The sequence below is a fragment of the Ochotona curzoniae genome, unplaced genomic scaffold (genome assembly GCF_017591425.1).
Source record: "Ochotona curzoniae isolate NIBS_2020 unplaced genomic scaffold, NIBS_Ocur_1.0 scaffold_1852, whole genome shotgun sequence".
Classification (NCBI taxonomy): domain Eukaryota; kingdom Metazoa; phylum Chordata; class Mammalia; order Lagomorpha; family Ochotonidae; genus Ochotona; species Ochotona curzoniae.
This window is the reverse complement of record NW_024467087.1, coordinates 49,899,402-49,921,681: the sequence shown is the minus strand read 5'-3', so window position 1 is coordinate 49,921,681 and position 22,280 is coordinate 49,899,402. Positions and strand designations below refer to the sequence as shown.

The following is a 22,280-nucleotide window of genomic DNA, read 5'->3' as shown; positions in this document are numbered from 1 at the left end:
GTGTTGCAGTGACTGATACTCCATCAACATTCAGCTAACAGAAATCTGAACTCCACCAGCAGTAGGAACTCCACCAGCAACCAGGTGGGAAGGGATTTTCACTGGGAGCTTGGGAGGTGAACCCAGACAAAGAACTGTCCGTCCTGCTGGTCCCTTTGATTTGACCAGGAGCAGAGACAGAGCAGCAGATCCCAGATGGGCAGTGTGAGAACAGGGTGGATTTCACAGCCCAGTCAGCCCCCTAGAGCTGAAAATTGGGTGCACTGTTGCATAAGGAGTTAAAGGCAAGGGAAAGGACTGAGCATACGCTGAGCTGGGAGTGAACTCATTTCTGACTCAGTGAACTGCAGCAATGTGGCATGCTACAGATTCCACCCAAGACAGGTCTGGGTAGCCCTCATACCTGATGGTCAGCAAATCAAGAACTCTAGTAGTGGTACAGCAGGCTCCATTTTGTACACTGTGGCAAAAGCTTTAGACTGCGGGAATTTGTGCTTGTGCTGAGCTCGCGAGAACTCACTGAGTTCCATGGATTGCACTGGTCCCTCAGGAAAATAATACCGACTGTGGCATCGTATGGGTCAAAATAGGTCCGTGTGGCATCCAGATCTAACGTCCAACAGGTTCCAGCAAGATCAGCGCCACCAACAACCTAGCTATATAGGACAACTGGTGTGTCCCTAATCCTGGGACGTGCTGGAACACGAAGTGGGAGAAAGGTTGCAGAGACAATGGTGCAGTCTCAGCACAGCATCACAGGAGGTGGAGATTGGTGAGCCAGGAGTTGGGGCTACGGAGTTCTTTGTGGAAATCTAACATAAGAACCTAGACCTGGAACTCACTGGAGGGAGTGACCCAATTGGCTGCAAGCATAGAGTTGTGTACCAACTGCAATAAGTAAAATCAAACTGTAGACCTGTGGGTGACTCAGCTTAGAAACCTGCCCCAAGGAGAAGACTCTGCTAAGCAGAAGTACAGTGATGAAAGAAGAGACAAAGGCACAATGAACATTACTGAAAACTCCCCTGCAAAGGAGCAAAACCCTATGCCAATCTCAGAGTTAACGAAGGAAGACATCAAGAAAATGGGGGTCACAAAATTCAGAAAACTCATTTTAAAGCTTCTGATCAACAATGAGAAGCACATACCAGAGTTCAAAGAATTTAAGGCAGCAATAAAGCAAATCAAGGCTGATATATCAGAAATTAAGAACACAAACACAGTAGAGCAAATTAAAAGTACAGTAGAGAGTCTCCAAAAGAGAATGAAGGAAGCAAAAGAAAGAATATTAGAATTGGAAGATATTTTCTGTCAACGGGGGGAAACAATCAAAAAGCTGGAAGCAGAGTTGGATCAGGCCAAAAAGTGTTCAAGAATTGAAAGACACCATTAAGAGGCCTAACATAAGAGTTATGGGAGTCCCAGAAGGTGCAGAAAAAGAAACTGGTTTTACAAATATGTTTAATGAAATAATAAAGGGAAATTGCCCTAATATAGAGAAAGAATTAGGAAACAAGATGCAGGAGGGGCACAGAACTCCCAATAGGCCTGATCAAAAGTGATCTTTACCAAGACACATGATCATCAAGCTCTTTTCAATTGTACATAAGAAAAAGATCCTTAAATGTGCATGTGAAAAAAATCAATTGCTATATAAAGGAATGCCAATTAAACTCACAGGAGATTTCTCACAGGAAACTCTACAGGCCAGAAGAGAATGGAGTGACATATTCCAGATTCTAAAAGAAAATAAAATTGTCGGCCTAGGATAACAAATCCAGCAAAGCTTTCTTTCATCTTTGAAAATGAAATAAAATTCTTCCACAGTAAAGAAAAGCTAAAAAAAATTTGCCTCTTCCAAACCTGCCCTACAAATGATACTTCAAGATTTTCTCTTGACAGAGAAGAGGAATAGCACCTACCAAAACCAAAGGCAAATGTGAAGAACATCACAGTAAAATGACAACAGAAGACTAAACCAATGAACAACCCATTCCTAAGATGACAGGACCAAAGTACCACCCATGTATATTTAACTCTAAATGTAAACGGCTTAAGCTCAGTCAAACATGATAGCTTAGTAGATTGGATTAAAAACAAAATCCATCTATTTGTTGTCTAGAAGAGACACATTTCACCAACAAAAATTGGCAGAAACGGTATCGCATGGGTTTTCATGTTTTCTGTTAGTTTCACCTCTTCAAAACACTTTCTTCTGAATAAATTCTTCAATGACTCAGATCATACAGTAGCAACATTTTCTGCAAGAAGGTTCTTGATTTTCATTTCTTCAGCTACATGTTAGTCATTTAGTAGCATGTTTTTTAACTTCATGGTGTTGTTAATTTCTTTTTTCTTCCTGTTATTGATTTTGTTTTGTGGCTTTTCATTTAAGGGTATGTATAGTAACTGTAATGGAGACTATGGTACCTAGCAGCATGTAATTTGACTTCATGGCATTGTAAATCTCTATTTTTCCCTCTATTGTTGATTTTGTATTATGACTTTTCATTTCAGGGGATATACAGTAGCTGTGAAATGGAGACTAACATCCAGATGTGAGGATACATTGTAGTATGCATCTCTACTTCCAGACAAAGATGGACTCCCTATGAAACTGTTTACTATATCTTGACAATAGGATGCTGGACTCTCTGCCATTGTCCATGCCTGCAATGACGGACATATGAGAGTGTATGAAGATCTATACTATAGTAATGATATAGAGGAACTAGGTGTGGGAGGGGAAATTGTGGCTGGGATTAGGGAAATGCAAGGAGCCTATGGAGTTGTATCATAAAATGATAATAATAATAATAATTTAAAAAAAAAAAATCATTTACTTTTAGAAGAAGCCATTTGCTGCTCTGCAGACTCTGACTTTTCAACCACCAATATCTGGGGGAAGATTGACTTGCTTAGCTCTGTATCCAGGGAAAGCAGTATTCACTGAGTAAAAACCATTATAGGAATAATCTATGTTCAAGAGAATGAGCCTAGCCAATTTAATCCTATTTTAGTGATAGGAAATGCTGTGTTTCCCATAAAGCTACAATTTCCTGAACAAAATCATTTTAAATGTCAAGGGAAAGCTGCCATGTTATAAAAACAACTATATTCTATTAACAGAAAACTCATCATTTTATACATGACAAAGAAATCACAAGATTCTTCAAGAAGTTGAGCCCAAAACACAGCTCTGAGCCAAAATTTTCAAGTTATCTTAAAATATTGGTGACTTTGGTCCTAAGTCTAAGTGGATGCAGCTTGTTAAAAACCAAACATAGCCTTTTAAAACAGTTACAACATTGCAGTACGCATACTCTCCTCCTGAATAAAAAAAGAGGGCTCTCAATTAAACTGTTAAATATATGTGGACAATAGGATGCTGAGCTTTCTACCATTGCCTACACCTAGAATTCTTAACACACATAAACAGCAAAATGAATGACTTGTGGCAATTGCTGAAGTATTTTTACACTATTGTAATAGTATTACACTATTTACAATATTCTAATATTGTAAAAGGAGAAATCCCTGTGCTTATAAAATCACATCATGGAAAAAAATTTTTAAAGTGATAAAAAGTTTATATATTACCTGATAATTGTTTTGGTTTTGTGATAACCTCAATTGGTTTGACGATGCAAAATGTGGAGAAAAATTATTCCTTGATGGATTTGTAGTACTGTACATCGTACTCGAGGCTGTATGTAATGAGGTCCGTGGTGTCAAATGGTAGTCTCTATTTTGATACAGTACGTTGTCTGACAAATCTCTGATATTCACCATTTGTGAATTTGGCATGTTTCTTCCTGGTCCAGACAAAGTTGTACTTTGGTTCTCAGCTCGAAGGGAACTGCCACTTTCATAAAATCTTGAGTAGCTTGATATTTGTGCTCCCATCGATGCCAACTCTTCTTCTCTGGCATATTCATCCTCAGCATCTCCTGTCTCCATGGCAATGGACAAACAAGTTCCTTCTGCTGAGCTAGACTTCTGTGGTATATTGTTCCCCAGAATTCTCTGGGGGTAATCACTAACTGCCAGGGAAAAAACCTCGCGGATTTCTAAATTCTGAGTTCTGCAGTAAGGATCTCTAACTGTTGGCTTTTGTCCACATAAGTTGTGTGATGCTAAACCTGTGTGTTCAGGCTTATATGATCTTTGAATCCCAATGGGCTCAATTTTGCAAGGTCTGTGGCACACAGATGGCTTTTGAGGTACTGTGATTTCAGAAGCTTGTACTGAAGAGCTGCCATAGTTTTTCTTTGTATGATTGTATACTGAGTTTCCGGCATTTAGGACACTTGTCTGTCTTGACAAAATAATTGTCTTTTCACCCAGGAGCAGGGAGGCATTTTTACAGTGTGCTACTTGTCTTTGAACAGGAATGTGCAACTGAAATTCAGTATCATTTTTGTTGGTTGTTTTCTGAATAGGAATTTTATGCGCTTCTGTAATTTGTGTATTTGTATGCTTGGTTGTCCCTGGTCTACTTGACGAACTGGCTGGACTGTATATACCAGTAACAATGACGTCATTGTTGGCTGATGTCCAAGAAGATTGTTGGCTTGAGGGTTGAGCAGCATTAACCACATTTCTGACTGTAATGTCTGGAGCTGCCAAAGAGGTACCAGAAACAGTTGCAGTTGTTCCTGATTCAGAATTTTTGCTACTCATTTTTCTTCTCTTATTGCCAACCCACGTCTGGAAGAATAAAACAGTAATGTTTTAAGAAAAAATTTCAACAGCAAAGCAAGAAAATATTACTAAGTCAAACTATTCTCATCTGCCACAGAACCAAGACCTATACAAAGGTCAGCTAAAAAGATACAATAAAAGAAGCAGTTACTAAATTATAGGGCAAAGATGATCAAGGACTCAAATATCTAGGAACTTTAAGACCAGAGTATATTATTGCTCTGCTTTTCCTCAAAACACATCCAACTAATATATATCAACAATTCCAGAAATGTTTATATCCTTTAATCCAGTAAATATCTTTCTGGACATTTACATTAAAATAATGACAGATGTAAGCAAAAGTTTATATGTAATGATCTTCATCATGTATTTTTTAAATGATAGCATTCTAAAGGTAGATCAATGATATTAGAAAGTGAAAGCATCGTTAAATACACATATTTACAATCTTCAGGTTTAATGAATTCTTCATATAGATATATCACGACTTGATTTAATATTGCTGATATGCACTCTTTTAAGAAACGTTTATTATAAACTATATTGCAATGATTCCATGACACATATAATCTTGTACCTTGGTTCATTACAATATACTATTAGAAGGGAAACCATAAAGCTCTGATACTTTTAAAGTATCCTCCAATATATGAATTAGGATTTCCTTTGCTCCCAGCAGCAGTTTGTATCACCTTTTTGTAGCCTTTGCTAGTTTTTGAATTAATAAGTTATACAGTTGCTGATTTGATATGAAATTTTATGGTAACTATATTACTTTTATAGGATTATATATTCTTTACCTTTACTCATTTTCATATTTGGGTGTTTGCCTTTTTAAATTGATTTCCAAAAACAATTTTCTACTAAAGACAGCAACACTTTGTTACGAGTTGAAAGTAATTTTTTTCAGTTTGTCATTAATATATGGTAGTTATTTCCTTTTCTTTATATTTTTCTCTACTTACAAACTTTTATAAAATGAATATATATTACTTTCATAACCTGAAAATATTACTAATAAAAATAACACCAGTAGCTGGCATTTAAGATTGGATTACAAAATGCACATTTTTTGCAAGTCATTTATTATAATTACTTTTGTATTATTGCACTAAATCATGATTCTTTATAAACTATGCAACAATAATATATTTCATAAAGTGATTACCAAACCTTGTATTTTTTTTTCAAAATGCGTATGTATTGGATTTCCATTATGTCAGCTTTATCTACATATATTTTTTGATAGAGGCTTCTTAATATCATAAATGAAGAAACTGCAATTCAGAACCAATCAGTAGACTACAGAAAGACATTTTGCCAGCAAATGGCAGAGGAAAGATTCAGTTTTACCTGAACTGAAAGTACATTTACTTTCCACTACTCCACATGAGGTGTTTAGAAATCCCTGAACTAGTCATCTTTTTTACTTTTATAATTATAACTTTTCCTATCAGATAATGTTCCAGAAACTTTGATGCTCCCTTTTGCTTCACATGCAGCATTGGAAATTTTTGAACACTTACTGTCATGAAACAGCAGGAGTGAGAATTACAATCAGAAGGACATGTTAGTAAAAACGTCACAGGGGAGAGTGGAAAAAAACCTCAGTCTTTAAGGTTTATACCCAAGAGAAGTATTCTAACAGGAACATTTTGTATAAATGTAATTTCCTAAAAGGCGAATTTTAGAAATACTCAAAAATGAACTGCCATGCTGTGGCTTAAAAAAGTGTGGGAAACCTGATGCATTTGTATCTAATTTTTAAAACAATATAAGATTTACTTTAAGAAGCCTGTGAACTAGTACAATTAGAATTTAAGAATGATTAAAGAACTGGAGGACATTTTGGCTCTATTTACAAAGCAATATAACTTAGTATGGTCTCTTCATGTGATACTCCACTCAGGCAGGTGAAGAGTGATCTTAGTGCGCTGTGAATTTACATGCCTTACTTACACAGTTGATACCTATACTTCTCTGTGTGTCTGTGCATAGTGTATGCATATATTCCATATTATTTGTAGCTGTTCTATAGCTCGCTGTATATTATTATAATGTACCCATCAAAAAATAAAATGGAATGGAATAATATGCATATATGAAAGAGCTATCTAGCAAACTCATTTTTTTCAGAACACAGCCAATATAGATCTCACAAGATCTATGTGCTTCTCAAAGAGGACCACCCCTACTCTTAGGACTCATTTTCTCTGATTTTTTACATAACTGTAACAACTATTGCACCTTCTTCTACAATGAAGAAAAAAAAAATAAAGGGCATTGCTGATAGAGGTTGCTGTTGCTAGGTACCCACATAGCACCAAAACTAAAATGCTCACTAAGTATTGCTAGCTAAAAACAAGAAGAAAAGGAAAACAACAGAACTTACTTTTTTAAAATCACTAATTTGCCTGGAGTTATTTTTTTTAATAGAATGTGGTAATTAATCCCATATATGTTACCAAGTATTGAGCACCATTATTTTATAACACGATGTAATTGATTTCCTTCATGAAAACTCTGAGTCAAAAAAGTGATAGATTTAGTTGTTGTTTGCATACTCTTGAAGAAAAGTGGAAAAGCATATATTTTAAAAACATTTCCATTTGAAGCTTTGAAAATAATGAAAACTCATTACTAAAAAAACAAATTAAAACTGCATGGAAAACAAAATTTACCATTGTATATCAGATGCCTTGTCAATATCTTGTTAATGAAATGGGAAAAAAAGGATCAAACAAAATCCATATGAGATTTTGGTGTGAGAAATAAATGAAGTAATACTATATAAGAAAAAAGAATGAAAGGCATTTAATCACCAAAGTTTAGTGTTCAGAAAATTCTATTTTCATTTTTTCTTTTTCCTTTCTCTATACCTTCTTGTTTCCCCATGCTCCTTTAACTTATATTTTTCTCTTGGATGTTTTAAACTTCTGGATCCTCTTTACATCTAAATCAGGTTGTTAATGCAGTAGGAGTTGATAACTTTTGAGGAAAAACACAAAAAATAGTTTGACAAAATAATAGAGAAAGGCATCTTTTAAGTAGAGAATATAGACCTAGCAAAATAGTGCAGGCCTAGGGCCGGAATGGGGCATGAGGAACCTTTTTCCGCTGAACAAAAACAGCTATCAAGACTGTCTTGGGATGTAGATTAGGAAGCCTGATATTCTGAGGAAATCTAACACTTTTCTAGGTTAAAGAGAACAAATCTTTTTTCACAGTCACTCATAACTTACGTTACATTTTACTTGTAATCTTCCAAGAATTTAAAACTTCATTTTCTATTGTTAATATTTTCAGACTCTTTGGAGCGTAAGTAAAAATTTCTACATTTGGACACTCTCAATCTTTAAGCACAATCAGGTAAATCATGAGGGGAAGATTGTAATAACAAATTGGAAATATGAACGGTAACACTCCACAATGTTGTTGCCTAGGAAGGCTTTTCACTTTAAGGCAATTCAAGATAAATCACACACACACACACACACACACACAAAATAACACAATGAAACTATTGTAGAAAAAAAGTTCGTATTTATGAAGTGAATTTCATCAACTTGAAGCGTTATATATTTTTATATTACTTCTAATATAATTTGGAACTTTTTTCTGGAAGTTTGTTTTGTAAAGATATTTTAAATAGGACATATAGATAGGCAGTAAATTTCTGGTTGTATGGTGATGTCTATCAGCAAATAAGAAGCAGATGTTCTGGATATTTTTTTTAAGAACTGGTGGCCCAATCCCCTATTTGAAGGTGAATATGTCATTTAATCATTAGGAAATATATTTTCTAAAGAATTCTGATTATCCAGAGATTTTTATCTTTTAAAAATCTTGGAAGAGTTATCTGACAGGAAAATAAACTTAAAAACAGATACTCTCTGTTTTGCAAATTTGCCTAATGAATGCCAAGAATGGGAATGTTGGCAATCTTTGAATTACTAAGGTTTCACACCAACAGGATTTGTAGCATGTTCAAACAAACATGAAAGGGCCTGTGCACTCAATAAAATCTGTGACAAGTGGTGGTGGATTTATCTTTTGCCTCCTATCACTTTCTCATTGCCTTGCAAGAACACATAGCAACTTAGAGATTTACAACTGAATAATCTTGGTCATGATAAAAGAAAAATCTCCTCCCTAGGGATTTCTTGTCTCTTGCTCTTTAACCCATTACAAAGCATGCATTTTAAAAGGTAGTTTCTGTACAAAAGGCTATGTTTTCTTAAAAGGACACAAATACTGAAGTTATGAATAACTAATGAAAAATTCAAATACAATGAAAAATATGCACAGCATTCCCATTGTAAATACCTGTTTCACAGATATTGTCCTTCCGTTTGGAAGGACTAAATCTAGACTAATGTGTGGTTTAAAGAAAGCATGAAACCAACAATTGATTATATAGTTATTTGTTAGTTTAAAGAATTAGGATTTTCATAATGATATCATTATACTGCAAAGATTTGGTATTTTCAAGGTATTTAAGAGGCAAATACACACTAAATGATTAGTTCTATATGTTAAAAACTAGATATTGCTGTATAAGGAAAATGAAGCTGCTAATACATTAGTGACTTCATAACCTGAATGGGTTTTTTCAAGGTAAGCAAATGTCATTTGTAATAAAAAGCTATAAATTTGAGTGCAAGACCTCAATACTTACCCTGACTACACTGAAGTCCAGCTTAGTCTCCTGTGCACACTGTAATATGAGCTGGAAGCAATTTTTACTTTGATTTGTCATTCCATTTTCATAATAACGCTGTAAAATCCTTTGTTGCTCTACAGTAAATACAGAACGTAGATTCATCTAAAAATAAAAGAAGATACTCTGAAAATTGGAATAGGAATTTGGTATGTGTAGAATTTGTACAATTTCGTCTTTCAATACAATTTCAGGGCTTCCAAGCTGCAAAATTTCTTTAAATGAATTGATCTCCAGTAATGGACAGTAATTTGTGTGCTAAAGGGAGACAGCTTCTCACTGAAAAATATATACATAATACAAACACTGACTTTTTTTTTCCAGAAAGAGCACCAACTTTAAGGGCAAAAAGGAAAAGAAAAAGGGAGGAAAGCCCTTATCTGGTTAGCCTCAGTGCATGGAGTGAGGGGGGAAAAAAAGGTTCTTTCATGGAAATAAATATTTATGGCTAGTAAAGCCAGGGATGGTGGTAGCCATACGTGGTCAATTACCACCAGGGGCACTCACTGTTCTTTGTCAAGCCAGGCATCTGGTGTATGTCTTAACAGGCAGAAGCTATGGTGTGGAACAAAAGAGGACTCTTTTGCCTCTTTCTAGGATAAAGGGGTTCTTTTACATATTAAAAAAAGAAACAAAAACCTTTCTTTAAAGCTTGAAAGTAAACATGACGTTTCAGTAACTATTAAAATTTCCTCCTTTTACACAATTCTGGTCAACATAATTGCTTTAGTTACTGCAGTGTCTAAATCAAAATTCAAATAATAGATACTTTATTAAAAATAAGCTACGTGAAGCTGTGTACCTATTAAATCGATACTATCATAATTAGACAAAGTACATAAAAAGGTGCCATTTTCCTAATAACACAATTTGTATTGAGGAACAATGACTCTGTTAATCTCCCAAATCAGAAGCAGCTTAAATTACTTTTAAAAACGTGAATTCCAGCTGTGTATTTATGAACAACACTTGTAATTGGATTAAGACAATTTCAAATTCTTATTCAAACTAGTCATACTGAAATTGTTATTCCTGAAAGTTGACAGAAAGAAAATATTTCACAAGAAAAGTGTCCCTTCAAAATGAGAATATTAATAACAAAAATACTAAAATCCAAAACAAATGGAAATGTTTCTGGCACACTATGTATAAAACAGTCAACTGTATTGACATGAAAATACAAAGTAACATCCACTTTTCTTAGTAAAAGGAGTCCAAGAAGGGTATTAATTTGTGCACTGACTTTCTTGTTTCCACCTATCTCTCTATCTAATGTTAAGAGAATTCATTAGAGCAAAATGTGGGAAATGCCATGTTAAAGATAAAGTTAAATTTCTCCTTGCAACCTTCAGAACCAGAGATCTTCACTGACTTTCTGCGGAGTGGGTTATTCAAGTACACTAATGTGAAAGTACAATTCTCTTACATGCAGCCTAACCAAGTTTTCAGGAATTTTTGAGTTAGTTAATAGGGATGGTTCATGCAGATGCAACTTTGATTAGGTGGTTACCAGTTTCCTGAGCAATTTCGGGTTACGTCTCCTAAATGGCACAGCCATGATCTGCAAAACAACCAGAAGTTGCAGGTAAAAATACCTGAAATACCTTCTCTAGTATGTATTTTTGAATCAAGATACCACTGTGGAATGGATTCAGAGGACGGGAATCTTCTAGTCACCAAAGTACGTAATCTGGGCAATGGCTCTAATGCCTTTCTACAAAGCTGTACACACTGTAAACAGCCAAGAGTACAAGGCATGGGAGATTCCTAAGTGAGAGGATAGCTTCTCTAGTAATGGGTGTTTTTCTGTTGATTAGCAAGTGCTGCTTCATTTAATCTAGTATGATATGAGTCTTTTGAAAGCATAGCAGGTTTTTCGCTGTTGATAAGCAGTAGCCAAGCCAACTTCTATAGTTTACACCTTGAACATAGGTAATTATGTGATCTTTTTACATTTCCCCTTAAAGGCAGTAACAATCTCAGTGATGTCACTCTGCTCATGAGAGCCACTATTTTTCTGTCAAATTAAACGAACTTTATTACAGGAAGACAACACCATCTGAATAAGATAACTTGTCAGTATCTCTACCTGCTCTAGTTATCTTCCTCTATGTAGGCACAAGATGATAACAGCACAAAGTTCTTATCATTTGTTAAAAAAAAGTTGGGAACAGGGTCTTTAAGATATTCACTTTCAAAACTGGGTTCTTGTTAATGTGGAAGATAAAATGACAAGTTACTCGCTACTCAAGAGCTGATGTTCGTTAGGTTGCCATATGAAATTGGCTCAATCAGGGTATTAAATATTGAAGTAACAAGATCTGTGTTTTAGCTCAATTCCCCTGCTAACTCTTCAGTAAGTAACTTGATGTATGTGAACAACCATTTTAATTTGTGGAATGATGGGTTATATTACCTACCAATCTGGGTTGTTACAAAAAAGTTAGGATACATAGATTGATGTACTGTCTCAACCCATGCGTTGTGAAAAATTGAACTTGCATTACTTTTAACATATTGTTTACTCAATACTATGTCAATCAATTTCATAACATTGTAAATTGTTGCTGATGTTTTGTAGAGGCTTTTAACTGACCGGGACTTTACTCTGTTAGCTCTACCTTCAGACCAGAGAAGGTCTCCCCAAGAAGCCGCTGAACTTATCTGGACAATAAGATGCTGGACTCTATGCTAGGTATATGCTTAAAATGAATGAATTCCAATTGAACTTCAACTGTGATTATGCAGCAAGGTGGAGGAATCCACCATGGGGGTAGGGTTGTGGGAGGGGTGGGGGGAATCCCAGTGCCTATAAAACTGTATCACATGATACAATGTTATTAACAATTAAAAAAATATTTAAAGTTACAAACTATTTCTATGTTTAGCATAACTCAAACCTTTATATGACTCAAACTTATCTATCATATACAGAGGAGCAATGACTCTTGTCTCAGATTTGGAATTTAGCACTTTATTGAATCCTCTATGTCATATAGTGACGATCAAATTATGTTCAGCATATTCTGTTCAAACAAGCGGGACAATGAATAAGATATTTTTATCTTTTGCGTCAGAAGTAGCCGAAAAATAAAGCTTATAGGAATGAGTATTTCCTTAGGGGTTCCAGATAGCTAAGGCTGACTATATTTTGACATGGAAATATTTCAGACAAATCTCTATGCAACACTGTTCTTACATTGTTGATGCTATACTCAAAAGCATATCAATACCACAAGAGTGTTTTGTCTGGTAAACAATTTGGGCAGTCCTAAAACAATTTACTTGTAAGTAAACATTTTGGGGAAACTTGATTTGGAGATATGAGGAATCTGTAAAATTCTCACCAATTCTAACGTAACAGCTGCCTTTCAGTATTGAATATTTGAACTTTGAGTGATCTATTAATGTTTTTGCTTACAAATGTGGAGGTGAAATTAATATAGAACTTTGACTATCTTCATCTTGACCAACATGTCTATTTTAACAGTGTCCTTTATATCCATTATTATTAGTCACTTTTAAACTTTCCTTTTTTTTCAGTTTAAGGTTTTATGAGTTAAGATAAAGGATTGTAGTTGTGAAACCACCACTACAATTGATAGTAATGTTCCATTATTCCAAAAGATGTTCGCATGGTATCTCTTTATAATCAATCCTTCAAGTTCTTGATAACCAATGATGTGTTTTTTTTTTTAGAGGATCAGCAGATAACTCAATGGTATAAATAATTGTAAATACAAGAGCAAAATATAGAAATACAAATTCAGGAAATATTTGGAAAAGATACCAATGATCTGTTTTTATAATTTTTATAGACTATCATGTAACTGGAATCACCCATTGTAGAGCTTCCTGAGTCTAGTTATTTGTTTTATAGCATAGTGCATTTGAGATCCATTCGTGTTACTGTGCATTGTCAATAGTTTCCCCCCTTTTGTTTACACTGTTCCTACCAATGAATCATAGTCAATGCATCCATCTTTTGAATGGCATTTAGGCTATTTCAAGTTTTGTTGTATGAATAAAGATGTCAAAGTCATTTTGTAGACAGATTTTTTTAAAGGGTTTGAGTCAGAGCTACAGAGAACAAGAAAGATCTTTCACCCATTGGTTCACACCTCCAAAGACTTCAATAGCCAGGTCTGTGTTAGGCTGAAGATAGGAGCCCAGAGCTTGTTCTAGGTCTCCCACACAGGTGTAGGAGTCCACACACTTGGATCATCCTTTACTTTTTATCCTGGCACAACAACAGGGAGCTCGATTGTAAGTGGAGCAGACTAGACTAGAATTGTTGCCCATACAGAATGATAGTATTGCAAATACTCCCCAATAGGCCATAGCACCAGATCTGATTAAACTTTTAAAAAGAAGTTAATGTTATAAATACACTTACAAATACTACTTTGGCTGTATCATGCAAATTATGACAGTATAAATTTATTGTAAGTAAAAATTATAAGCATTTTTGGTACCGACGCAATAGCCTAGAAGCTAAAATCCTTACTTTGCATGCACCAGGATCCCATATCTGCACTGATTTTAATCCCGGCAGCCCTGCTTCCCATCCAGCTCCATGCTTGTGACTCCGAAAAGTAGTCGAAGACAGCCCAAAGCCTTGGGACCCTGCACCCATGTGGGAGACCTAGAGGAGGCTCAGGGTTCCTGGCTTTGGATTGGCTCAGCTCCAGCCTTTGCAGCTGCTTCGGGAGTGAATTAGCAGAGGGCAGTTCTTCCTCTCTGTCTCTCCTCCTCTCTGTATATATCTAACTTTCCAATAAAAATGAATCTTAAAAAATACAACTTCAAAAATAGAAGTATTTTTTTCATTTTTAATATTTATTATCTCATTAAAAATATAGGGAGTTTTACTTATTATTCTGCCATTGATTTTAGTTTATTTATAATTAGAGAACACTATATTATTTCACTTTAAAATTTATTGCATATGGGTTATCATTTTTTTCCAGCCATTGCTTATAGTTGTTGTTTACATTTCCATTAAACTGGAATCATCTGCCTTTTACTTGTTTAACATATATTTGGTGAAACCTTAAGCCTTTGTACTGTAATGCAATTTAAAAGATGTTGCCTCTAAATAAAAAAAGGAAGAAGTAAGGATAATGAGAGGGAGGAATTGCTATATTCTAAAAATTGTATTTACAATCTACTAAAACTAAGTAAAAACTAAAGTTAAAAAACATTTAAAATTTTATGACTTTGTTTTTTTTTGGTGAATGTTTTATGAGTATTTGAAAGAATGTACATTCTGATATTATTGGATGGACAGTTTAAAACGTTTAATTTATGAAATTTAATGTTATGTGTATTAATGATGTTTATGTCTTCTACATCCTTACTGATTTAATTACTACTTCCTCCATCAATTACTGAAACAGGAATACTATGATCTCCAAGTGTAACTGTTAATTTGTCTATTTATATTTCCAGTTTTATCCATTTTGTTTTATATTGTAGAGGTCTATTGTTACACATTTTTAATTATTGCACCCTTTTGATTAATTGACCCTTTATTTTCTTTAGCTATTAGGTAAACATCACTCTTTATTTCTTTAACTATTAATCGCTCAGAATTCTGTTTTCCAGGGACTAATGTACACACACGTCTTTGTTCTGATTACAATGTCCTTGCATATCACTATTACTGGACTTTTATTTCAACCTGTATCTTTAGATATGAGGAGGATTTCTTTTAAAACCCATATAGGTAATTTTTAAAAATTAATGTAAAAATGTCTTTCTTTTTATTTGGAAGTTTCTAAGAATAAGTTGAATTGGTAAAGGACTGAATGAAGTCTACTTAAATTTACTGCAATTACTGATATGGTTGGATTTCGGTATACCATATTATTAGCAATTTTGTTTGCTCGTTTCTTTTTACCCTTTACCAACTTTTTATGCATTTTTAAAATGCATCTATGATATTCTGCTTCAAATCATTGTCTTTTTGGCTAAATTACTTTATATGTTTTAAAGTGATTATTAGAGATTATACTATGCATAGTGGATTTTTCTTTTGTACATAGTGAATATTTTACAACCTCAACTGCAACCATTTTATCCCATTTCCTCTCCCCCTTGATGGCATAGTTGTTGTAAGTAGTCCTCCCATGTATATTGTAAGCTACACTAAGCAATGCTACCAGTTTTCTTTTCAATAGCCATATATTTTTAAGGAGTTTAAAAAGAGAAAATGGTATTTTATATTTATATATTTACTGTTTATTCTGCTCTTTATTTATTTATTCCCGGAGTAACAATTTTCTTTTTGTCTCATTTCCATTGAGCATTAAGAACTTATTTTAACACTTCAAGAGCAGATAATGCTGGCAAATATTCTTAGTTTTCTATTAATTTCATTTTTTAAATTTCATTATATCACTCTTAACATATTTTCACTGGCTATAGGAGTTTGAATAAACAATTCCTTCTGTGTTTTAAAAATATTTTTTTCCTGTTCTTTTGGTCTCCGTGGTTTGTCATGAGAAATTTATAGTCATTCAAAACTTAGTTCCTCTGTGTGTACACTATCATTTTCTAGCTGCTTTCACTATTTTTTTCTGTCTTTCGTTTAAAGCAGTTTGATGATGATTTGTCAGGGCATGGTTTTCTTTGATTGTGTCTTGCTTTAAGAGCCTTGAATTTCTTGAGTCTGTAAATTTCTGTCACCAAACATAGGAACTTTTCAGTCATTATTTCTTCCAAATTTTTCTATAACTTTCTTCTTTCTGGAACTACATGACATGAATCTGTGATTTTTAGTATTATACCAAAGTTCTAAGGTGCTATCCATATTTTTGCATCTTTTTTTTCTGTTTACCTGGTTATTTATATTGATTCATCTTGAAGTTCACTGATTCCATCCACTGTAAGCAATATTATTGAGCCCATATGACAACCTTTTAAAGCTTCATATTTTAAATATTTCAGCTGTATAATTTCCATTTGTTTTTATTTTCTACATTCTATTGCTTTGCTGATAACATTCTCTTTTTTTCCAGAGAGTTTGTTTTCACCTAAGGGAGCATAATTAAACTATTTGGTTCTTCTGCATATTGTTTGTTAGTCTACTAGAAGATGTTGATTTGAAGGTCAACAGGCAATGGATTCTGTCAAGTTCAAACTGCAATGTCTATGTTTGCCTTTTAGGGTAGATGACTTCTGTTTTCAATTCCTTTCTATGTTGCTTTGGCTCTGTCTCCAACCAGTGCTCTTTTAGGTGTTTATTTCAATGCCAATTCTATTTCCAAAGCCCTTACTATTTTGCTTTGAGATGTTCTCAGTCCTGAGTAATTCAAGGTTGGGCTTGAGTTTTTATGTGGTTTTACTCAGTTTTAAAATAGTCCTTTCTCCAGCTCTTTCCTCTTTGAGAATACTCACACACTGCTCAGCCGATATGACACAATTTTCCTGATCCTCTAGCCAGAAATGTAGGATTTTGTTTAGCTTATTTGGCAATGCAATACATATTTGTAACTGGCGCTACTGTTCAGAAAACAGTGGAAGAGAGAGCACAGGGGTGGGAGGATGGAGGAGAGCAAAAGAGAATGATTTGATTCCTTCTTACTCTGCACCCCAACCACAACTCCCATTGGAATTACAGACACTATCATAAGTTTAGGCAAAAATGTACAACTCCACAGTTCCATGATATGGAACCAGTCTTGGGTTAAAGTCTCAAAAGAAACAAGGAGATACGGGGAAATTAACACATATATGTCACTTATCCAACTTTTAATTCTCCTTGTCAATATGCCTCATTGTGTTGACTTTCACAATTCTCAGTCATTATTTTAAAATTTTTGTCTAAAGATTTTTGGCTGTAATTAATGAAAGAGATGGCTGTAGTTGGTTTAGTTCATCTTGGTCAGAATTAGAACTTTACTATTATATTTATAAAAACATAGATCTTACTAAACCCGCAGGAACTTCAAGTCGAGGTAAACTTATATTTAATCTTCGTGAAAGACCAATGTGTTAGGGATTATTTTACTGAGAATCTAAACATAATAACCATGTGAAAATTGTTCTCTGTATTTCTCATTTTTATAAATGGAAGCATGAACAACTATACTTTTAAAGGAATTAAAAAGGAAAAAATTAGTGCAAATGAAATGTATTTGTATTAATATATTTTCAAACATTTTCCCTTGGCATTTTGATTTTCTTGGCTATGATAATGTGTGTTTCTTGTGGAACTGTATAGTGTCTACTGGTTCTGCATAATTTGGTTTGAAGCTATTTAAAGATTCTCTATTTACCACTATACTCCTGTTTCAGAGCTGTCATGTGAAATGACTCATTCTAGGAAGCTAAAGTGCATACTATTTGAATCAGTTTTGTTTTTCATAAGCCCCAGTTATTTTGGTTAGACATATTTCTAAACATTTCTGATTTAAAAATCTAGACTATAAAATCTAATCTGAGCAGCCCCACTTCCCATCCAGATCCCTGCTTGTGGCCTGGAAAAGCAGTCAAGGGCGGCCCAGAGCCTTGGGTTCCTGCACCCACGTGGGAGACCTGGAAGAGGCTCCTGGCTCCTGGCTTTGGATTGGCTCAGGTTTGGCTGTTGCGGCTGCTTGGGGAGTGAATCAATGGATGGAAAATCCTCCTTTCCATATGTATCTTTCTAGTAAAATAAATACATCTTTTTTTTTAAAGCCAATTTTCTTTCATAAGGGTTGGTCACCATAATGAGCATTACTTATTAAATAATTTTCCAATAATTATGTAATTATTCTGGTCTCCATTAACAGGTTTAGATTCTTGCATCTGTTTTTTTTTTTATAGTTTCTCTGTGTTTTCTGCTGTTTTTTGTCAATGCTATTAGTGGAGTTACTTAAGCAATCCCCTCACACTCTTCAAATTTTCTTGGATTTTTCTTTTCATTAATTTGTTTCTCCTAATCTTATAAAAGAACAGAGACTTTTAGGAAAGGGCTAGGAAACTCACCCATGGCTATCATTTGGGCCTCACCTTGTAGTTTGTGTGACACTTATTTGGCTGAGTTCACTGGGTTTAATACTGGGTTTTTATACCAGGGTTTAATAGCATGTTCTTTCACACTAATGAGCATTTGTGGTGGTCAAAATGGTTATTTTATTTCACATACTCTGACTTAGCAATAGTGTAATAGAGAGTTTAATTAAAATCAACCCCTTATATGTTGGGCATATGATTATGGTGAAGCACAACTTATATCACTAATTGCTAAATAAAGTGCACAACTGCCATATATTTTGCTTTATATTGAACAAATAAGGATTAACAACAGAGGAATTGGGGTCATGGTTGGAGAGGCATGAACTTACAGAGTTTCAGGGCTCTTGAATGAACTTTGGTATTCCACTTTTAGGTCATTCTATCAATTTTTGCAGAACAGTGATAGACCAGGGGAGGCCATCAATCCAAGCTGTGCTTTGCTAGTACTAATGAGAGCAATGGTTTAATCTTTTGACAGTCTAAACATTACAGCATACTCTGCTTTTCACTGTCTCAACCAATTAGGCAGAAATGAGGCTGTGGCAGATCCTTAACTGCAAAGCTCCCGAGAGAGAGAAAGTAAACATTCACATTTTTAGTTCCCTAGCTTCTTACAGGGGTGAGGAACTTTATTTTTAATTTTTAATTTTTTCCTACCAAATGCAATTTGGATATTTATAATATCATATACAGGCCATGCAAAATTACCAGCTTAAGAATTAGCCTGTTATATATTTGTTGAATATTGAGTTCTGCCTGAAATTTCCCTGGCAGGGCCAAACCAAATGATTATATTCCTATTAAGCCAGAAGTTTTCCACTCTTACATCTAGAACAATCGCTGGAATATATCAAGTGTTCAAATAGGTTGCAAAGTATCATCTCTATTTTTATTTCCTAAGAATGTTCATATATGTTTTCTATTACAAAATTAAAATCCAAAAATTTTTGAGTGCTATAATGATGTCACAAGTAAAAATTACAAACTTAATTTCATGTGACAGGTCAGAGTAAGTGTGAGACAAAAGTATTGCATAAAATGAAATAAAAAAATAAACTTGAAACATTTTTAGTCCTATAATCTTTGGATAAGAGTATTTAATGTGTGAGTTTTTTCGTAAGTGTTTTGTAGAGATCACCAGTGAGGCAATTGAGGTTTGCAGTTTTCTAAAAAGAAAAATTTTGCTTAGAAATTCAGTTTCCTTAATTATACATAAATATTCAGTTATTATATTTCCTGCAGAACTCATTCTGCTACTTTTTACCTTTCAAAGATTGATCCATTCCCTTTCGTTTGTTGTAGTTAAGGGTGTAATTTTGTAATTTCTATAAGTATGCTTTTTAACATCTTTACAATCTGTTGTAATCCACTTCCTTATTATTGATATCGACAGTTTATGTCTTTTTTTTCCCTACAGTCTTTCCTAAAAAACACAGCTTTGACTTCATCAACTTTCTTTATTATTTCTCCATTTTCTATTTCATTTAGGGCTTTTCTTAGGATTATTTTTCCATTTTTCCCTTGATTGGAGCTTATTTTTTTCTTCGGATTATAATTTCTAAAGAAGATGGTAACTAATAGATTTTAACTTTACATTCACCTATTGTAAGTTTTTAGTGCTCTAAATTTTCCTCTGAACAGTGCTTTAACGACAGTTCCCATAGTTTAAATAACTGAGATTTTATTTTTACTGATTAGGAAATATTTTCTCTATTCCTTTGTGTTTTCTTGTCTTTTTTTTTCTTTTCTTTTCTTTTCTTTTATTTTTATTTTTTTTTAAGATTTATTTTATTATTTTTTTCATTGGAAAGGCGGATATACACAGAGGAGAGAGAGAGAGGAAGATCTTCCGTCCCATGATTCACTCCCCAAGTGAGCGCAACGGGCCGATACTATGCCGGTCCGAAGCCAGGAGCCTCTTCCGGGTCTCCCACACGGGTGCAGGTTCCCAAAGCTTTGGGCCGTCCTCGACTGCTTTCCCAGGCCACAGGCAGGGAGCTGGAAGGGAAGCGGGGCTGCCGGGATTAGAACCGGCGCCCATATGGGATCCCGGGCGTGCAAGGCGAGGACCTTTAACCACTTGCGCCACCGCGCCGGGCCCATCTTTTTTTTTTTTCAAAGTGAATTACTTATTACAAGACTAGAACCAGACAGCTCTGCTGTGTAGAGAAAGTAGCATAAACCTTCCATTGCCACAGATGCTTCAGTGGGATCCCCAGTGCCCAAAGTCAGATAACGCAGGGGCTCCAGGCTGGGCTCAGCCTCAGCTTCAACTAACAACTTTGCTCGAGAACAGGCTGTTCTAGGTGACGTGGTTGAAGATATTGGTGGCGAAAGGACAGTTCTGACAGTGAGGGGTTTAGATACCAACAGTCGGATGATTTCAGTGATGGCGAAAGCTTCTCTTCCCTTCTCTATCCTGCTACTTATGGGTTTGGATCATCTCTGAAAGGTCCCGGTACAGTGCAGTGATGATGGGTCTATCTTCCCCTTGTCTGGAAGAATGAAGAATGCGGTGCCATTACCCATGTAATCCAGCCATACCAGCAGGTAAGGAAGCACCAAATCATGCAAGAACGTAATGGTGCTGGACTAGACCATCTTGGGCACCGTCATCATGGTCGTTTTGTTTACATAGAAATTCTTCTATCTGGAGCTCTCTGGAACAAAGAGCAGAGCCCGTGTGCTCTTGAAGAAGACATAGGTGAGGATGGCTTGGGTCTCCAGGCCTGAAAACAGATTCACAATTTTTCTTTGCCTCTTATTCTCCATGTACTTGTTGATATGCCTGCCGGCTCTGGCCCGGTGCTAAAATCCCTGAAGAGATAGCAGATGTGCTCAAACCCTGGTGGATTTTAGCCTTAGACGTCTCTGGAGACGGAGCCCAGACACTGAAGAAGCTGATACCTATTGCTGGAGCTGGCCAGGGACATCTCCAAGGCCATGAAGATGTTCATGGAAGAGATGAAGAAATTTCTGCCTGGAGCCAGGGCATTAGATGCCAATACTGGCTAAAGGCAAAGTCAATGTTCCTTGGAGACAGGTTTAAGTGGGAACTCTTGGCACAGTTATCACCATCTGGAAACTGTGGGTTCTTTGACCCACTGAATTTGGGGATTCCCTTATCTTTTTTAAGAAAGATTTATTTTATTTTTATTTATTCTATTTTTATTGGTAAGAGAGGAAGAGAGAGAGGAAGATCTTCTGTCCAATGGTTCACTCCCCAAGTGGCTGCAATGGCTGGAGCCAGGAGCCAGGATATTCTTCCGTGTCTTCCATGTGGGTGCAGGGTCCCTAGGCTTTGGGCCATCCTCGACTCTTTCCCAGGCCACAAGCAGGGAGCTGGATGGGAAGCTGGGCTGCCAGGATTAGAACTGGTGCCCATATGGGACCCAGTGTTCAAGGCAAGGACTTTGGCAGCTAGGCTACCACACCGGGCCTGAGATTCCCTTATCTTTCTGTTATTGGCATTTAGGATAGCTGTGTGATGATCATAGATCATACTTCATATAACTACTTTTTAGTAAACTTTTACTATTACAAGTTGTTTATCTAGCTTCCCATATTACTACTAAATTAATTTAATATATTGGTCACAATTAATAAATCACATCCAGTTTCTCCTATTTTAATACAAATGCCCTTATCCCTCCAACTCCTCCAAGTCTCTGAGAATCACCACTCTCTATTCATACTGAGTTTTTTAAGATCCAAGTCATGTTGTATTTGTCTTTCTGTAACTGCTTTGATTCACTTCACAAGCTGTCCTCCATTTCAATCCGCTTGGCTGTAAGACAGCTGAATATTCTTGAGTATTCATGGTAAAATGCCATTTTATGGTTGCATGATA

At 35.3% G+C, this 22,280-nt stretch overlaps 1 protein-coding gene across 1 annotated transcript in view; it reads right to left on the bottom strand.

The window, feature by feature from the left end:
• HDX (highly divergent homeobox) overlaps nt 1-22,280 on the bottom strand; it is a 125,334-nt gene that overhangs the window by 87,063 nt on the left and 15,991 nt on the right. Inside the window, exons 2-3 of the mRNA XM_040999769.1 lie at nt 9,386-9,532; nt 3,601-4,710 (exon numbers count right to left, since the gene is read on the bottom strand). Coding sequence (XP_040855703.1) covers nt 3,601-4,710; nt 9,386-9,532 — 1,257 coding nt within the window. The remainder of the gene's footprint in view (nt 1-3,600; nt 4,711-9,385; nt 9,533-22,280) is intronic.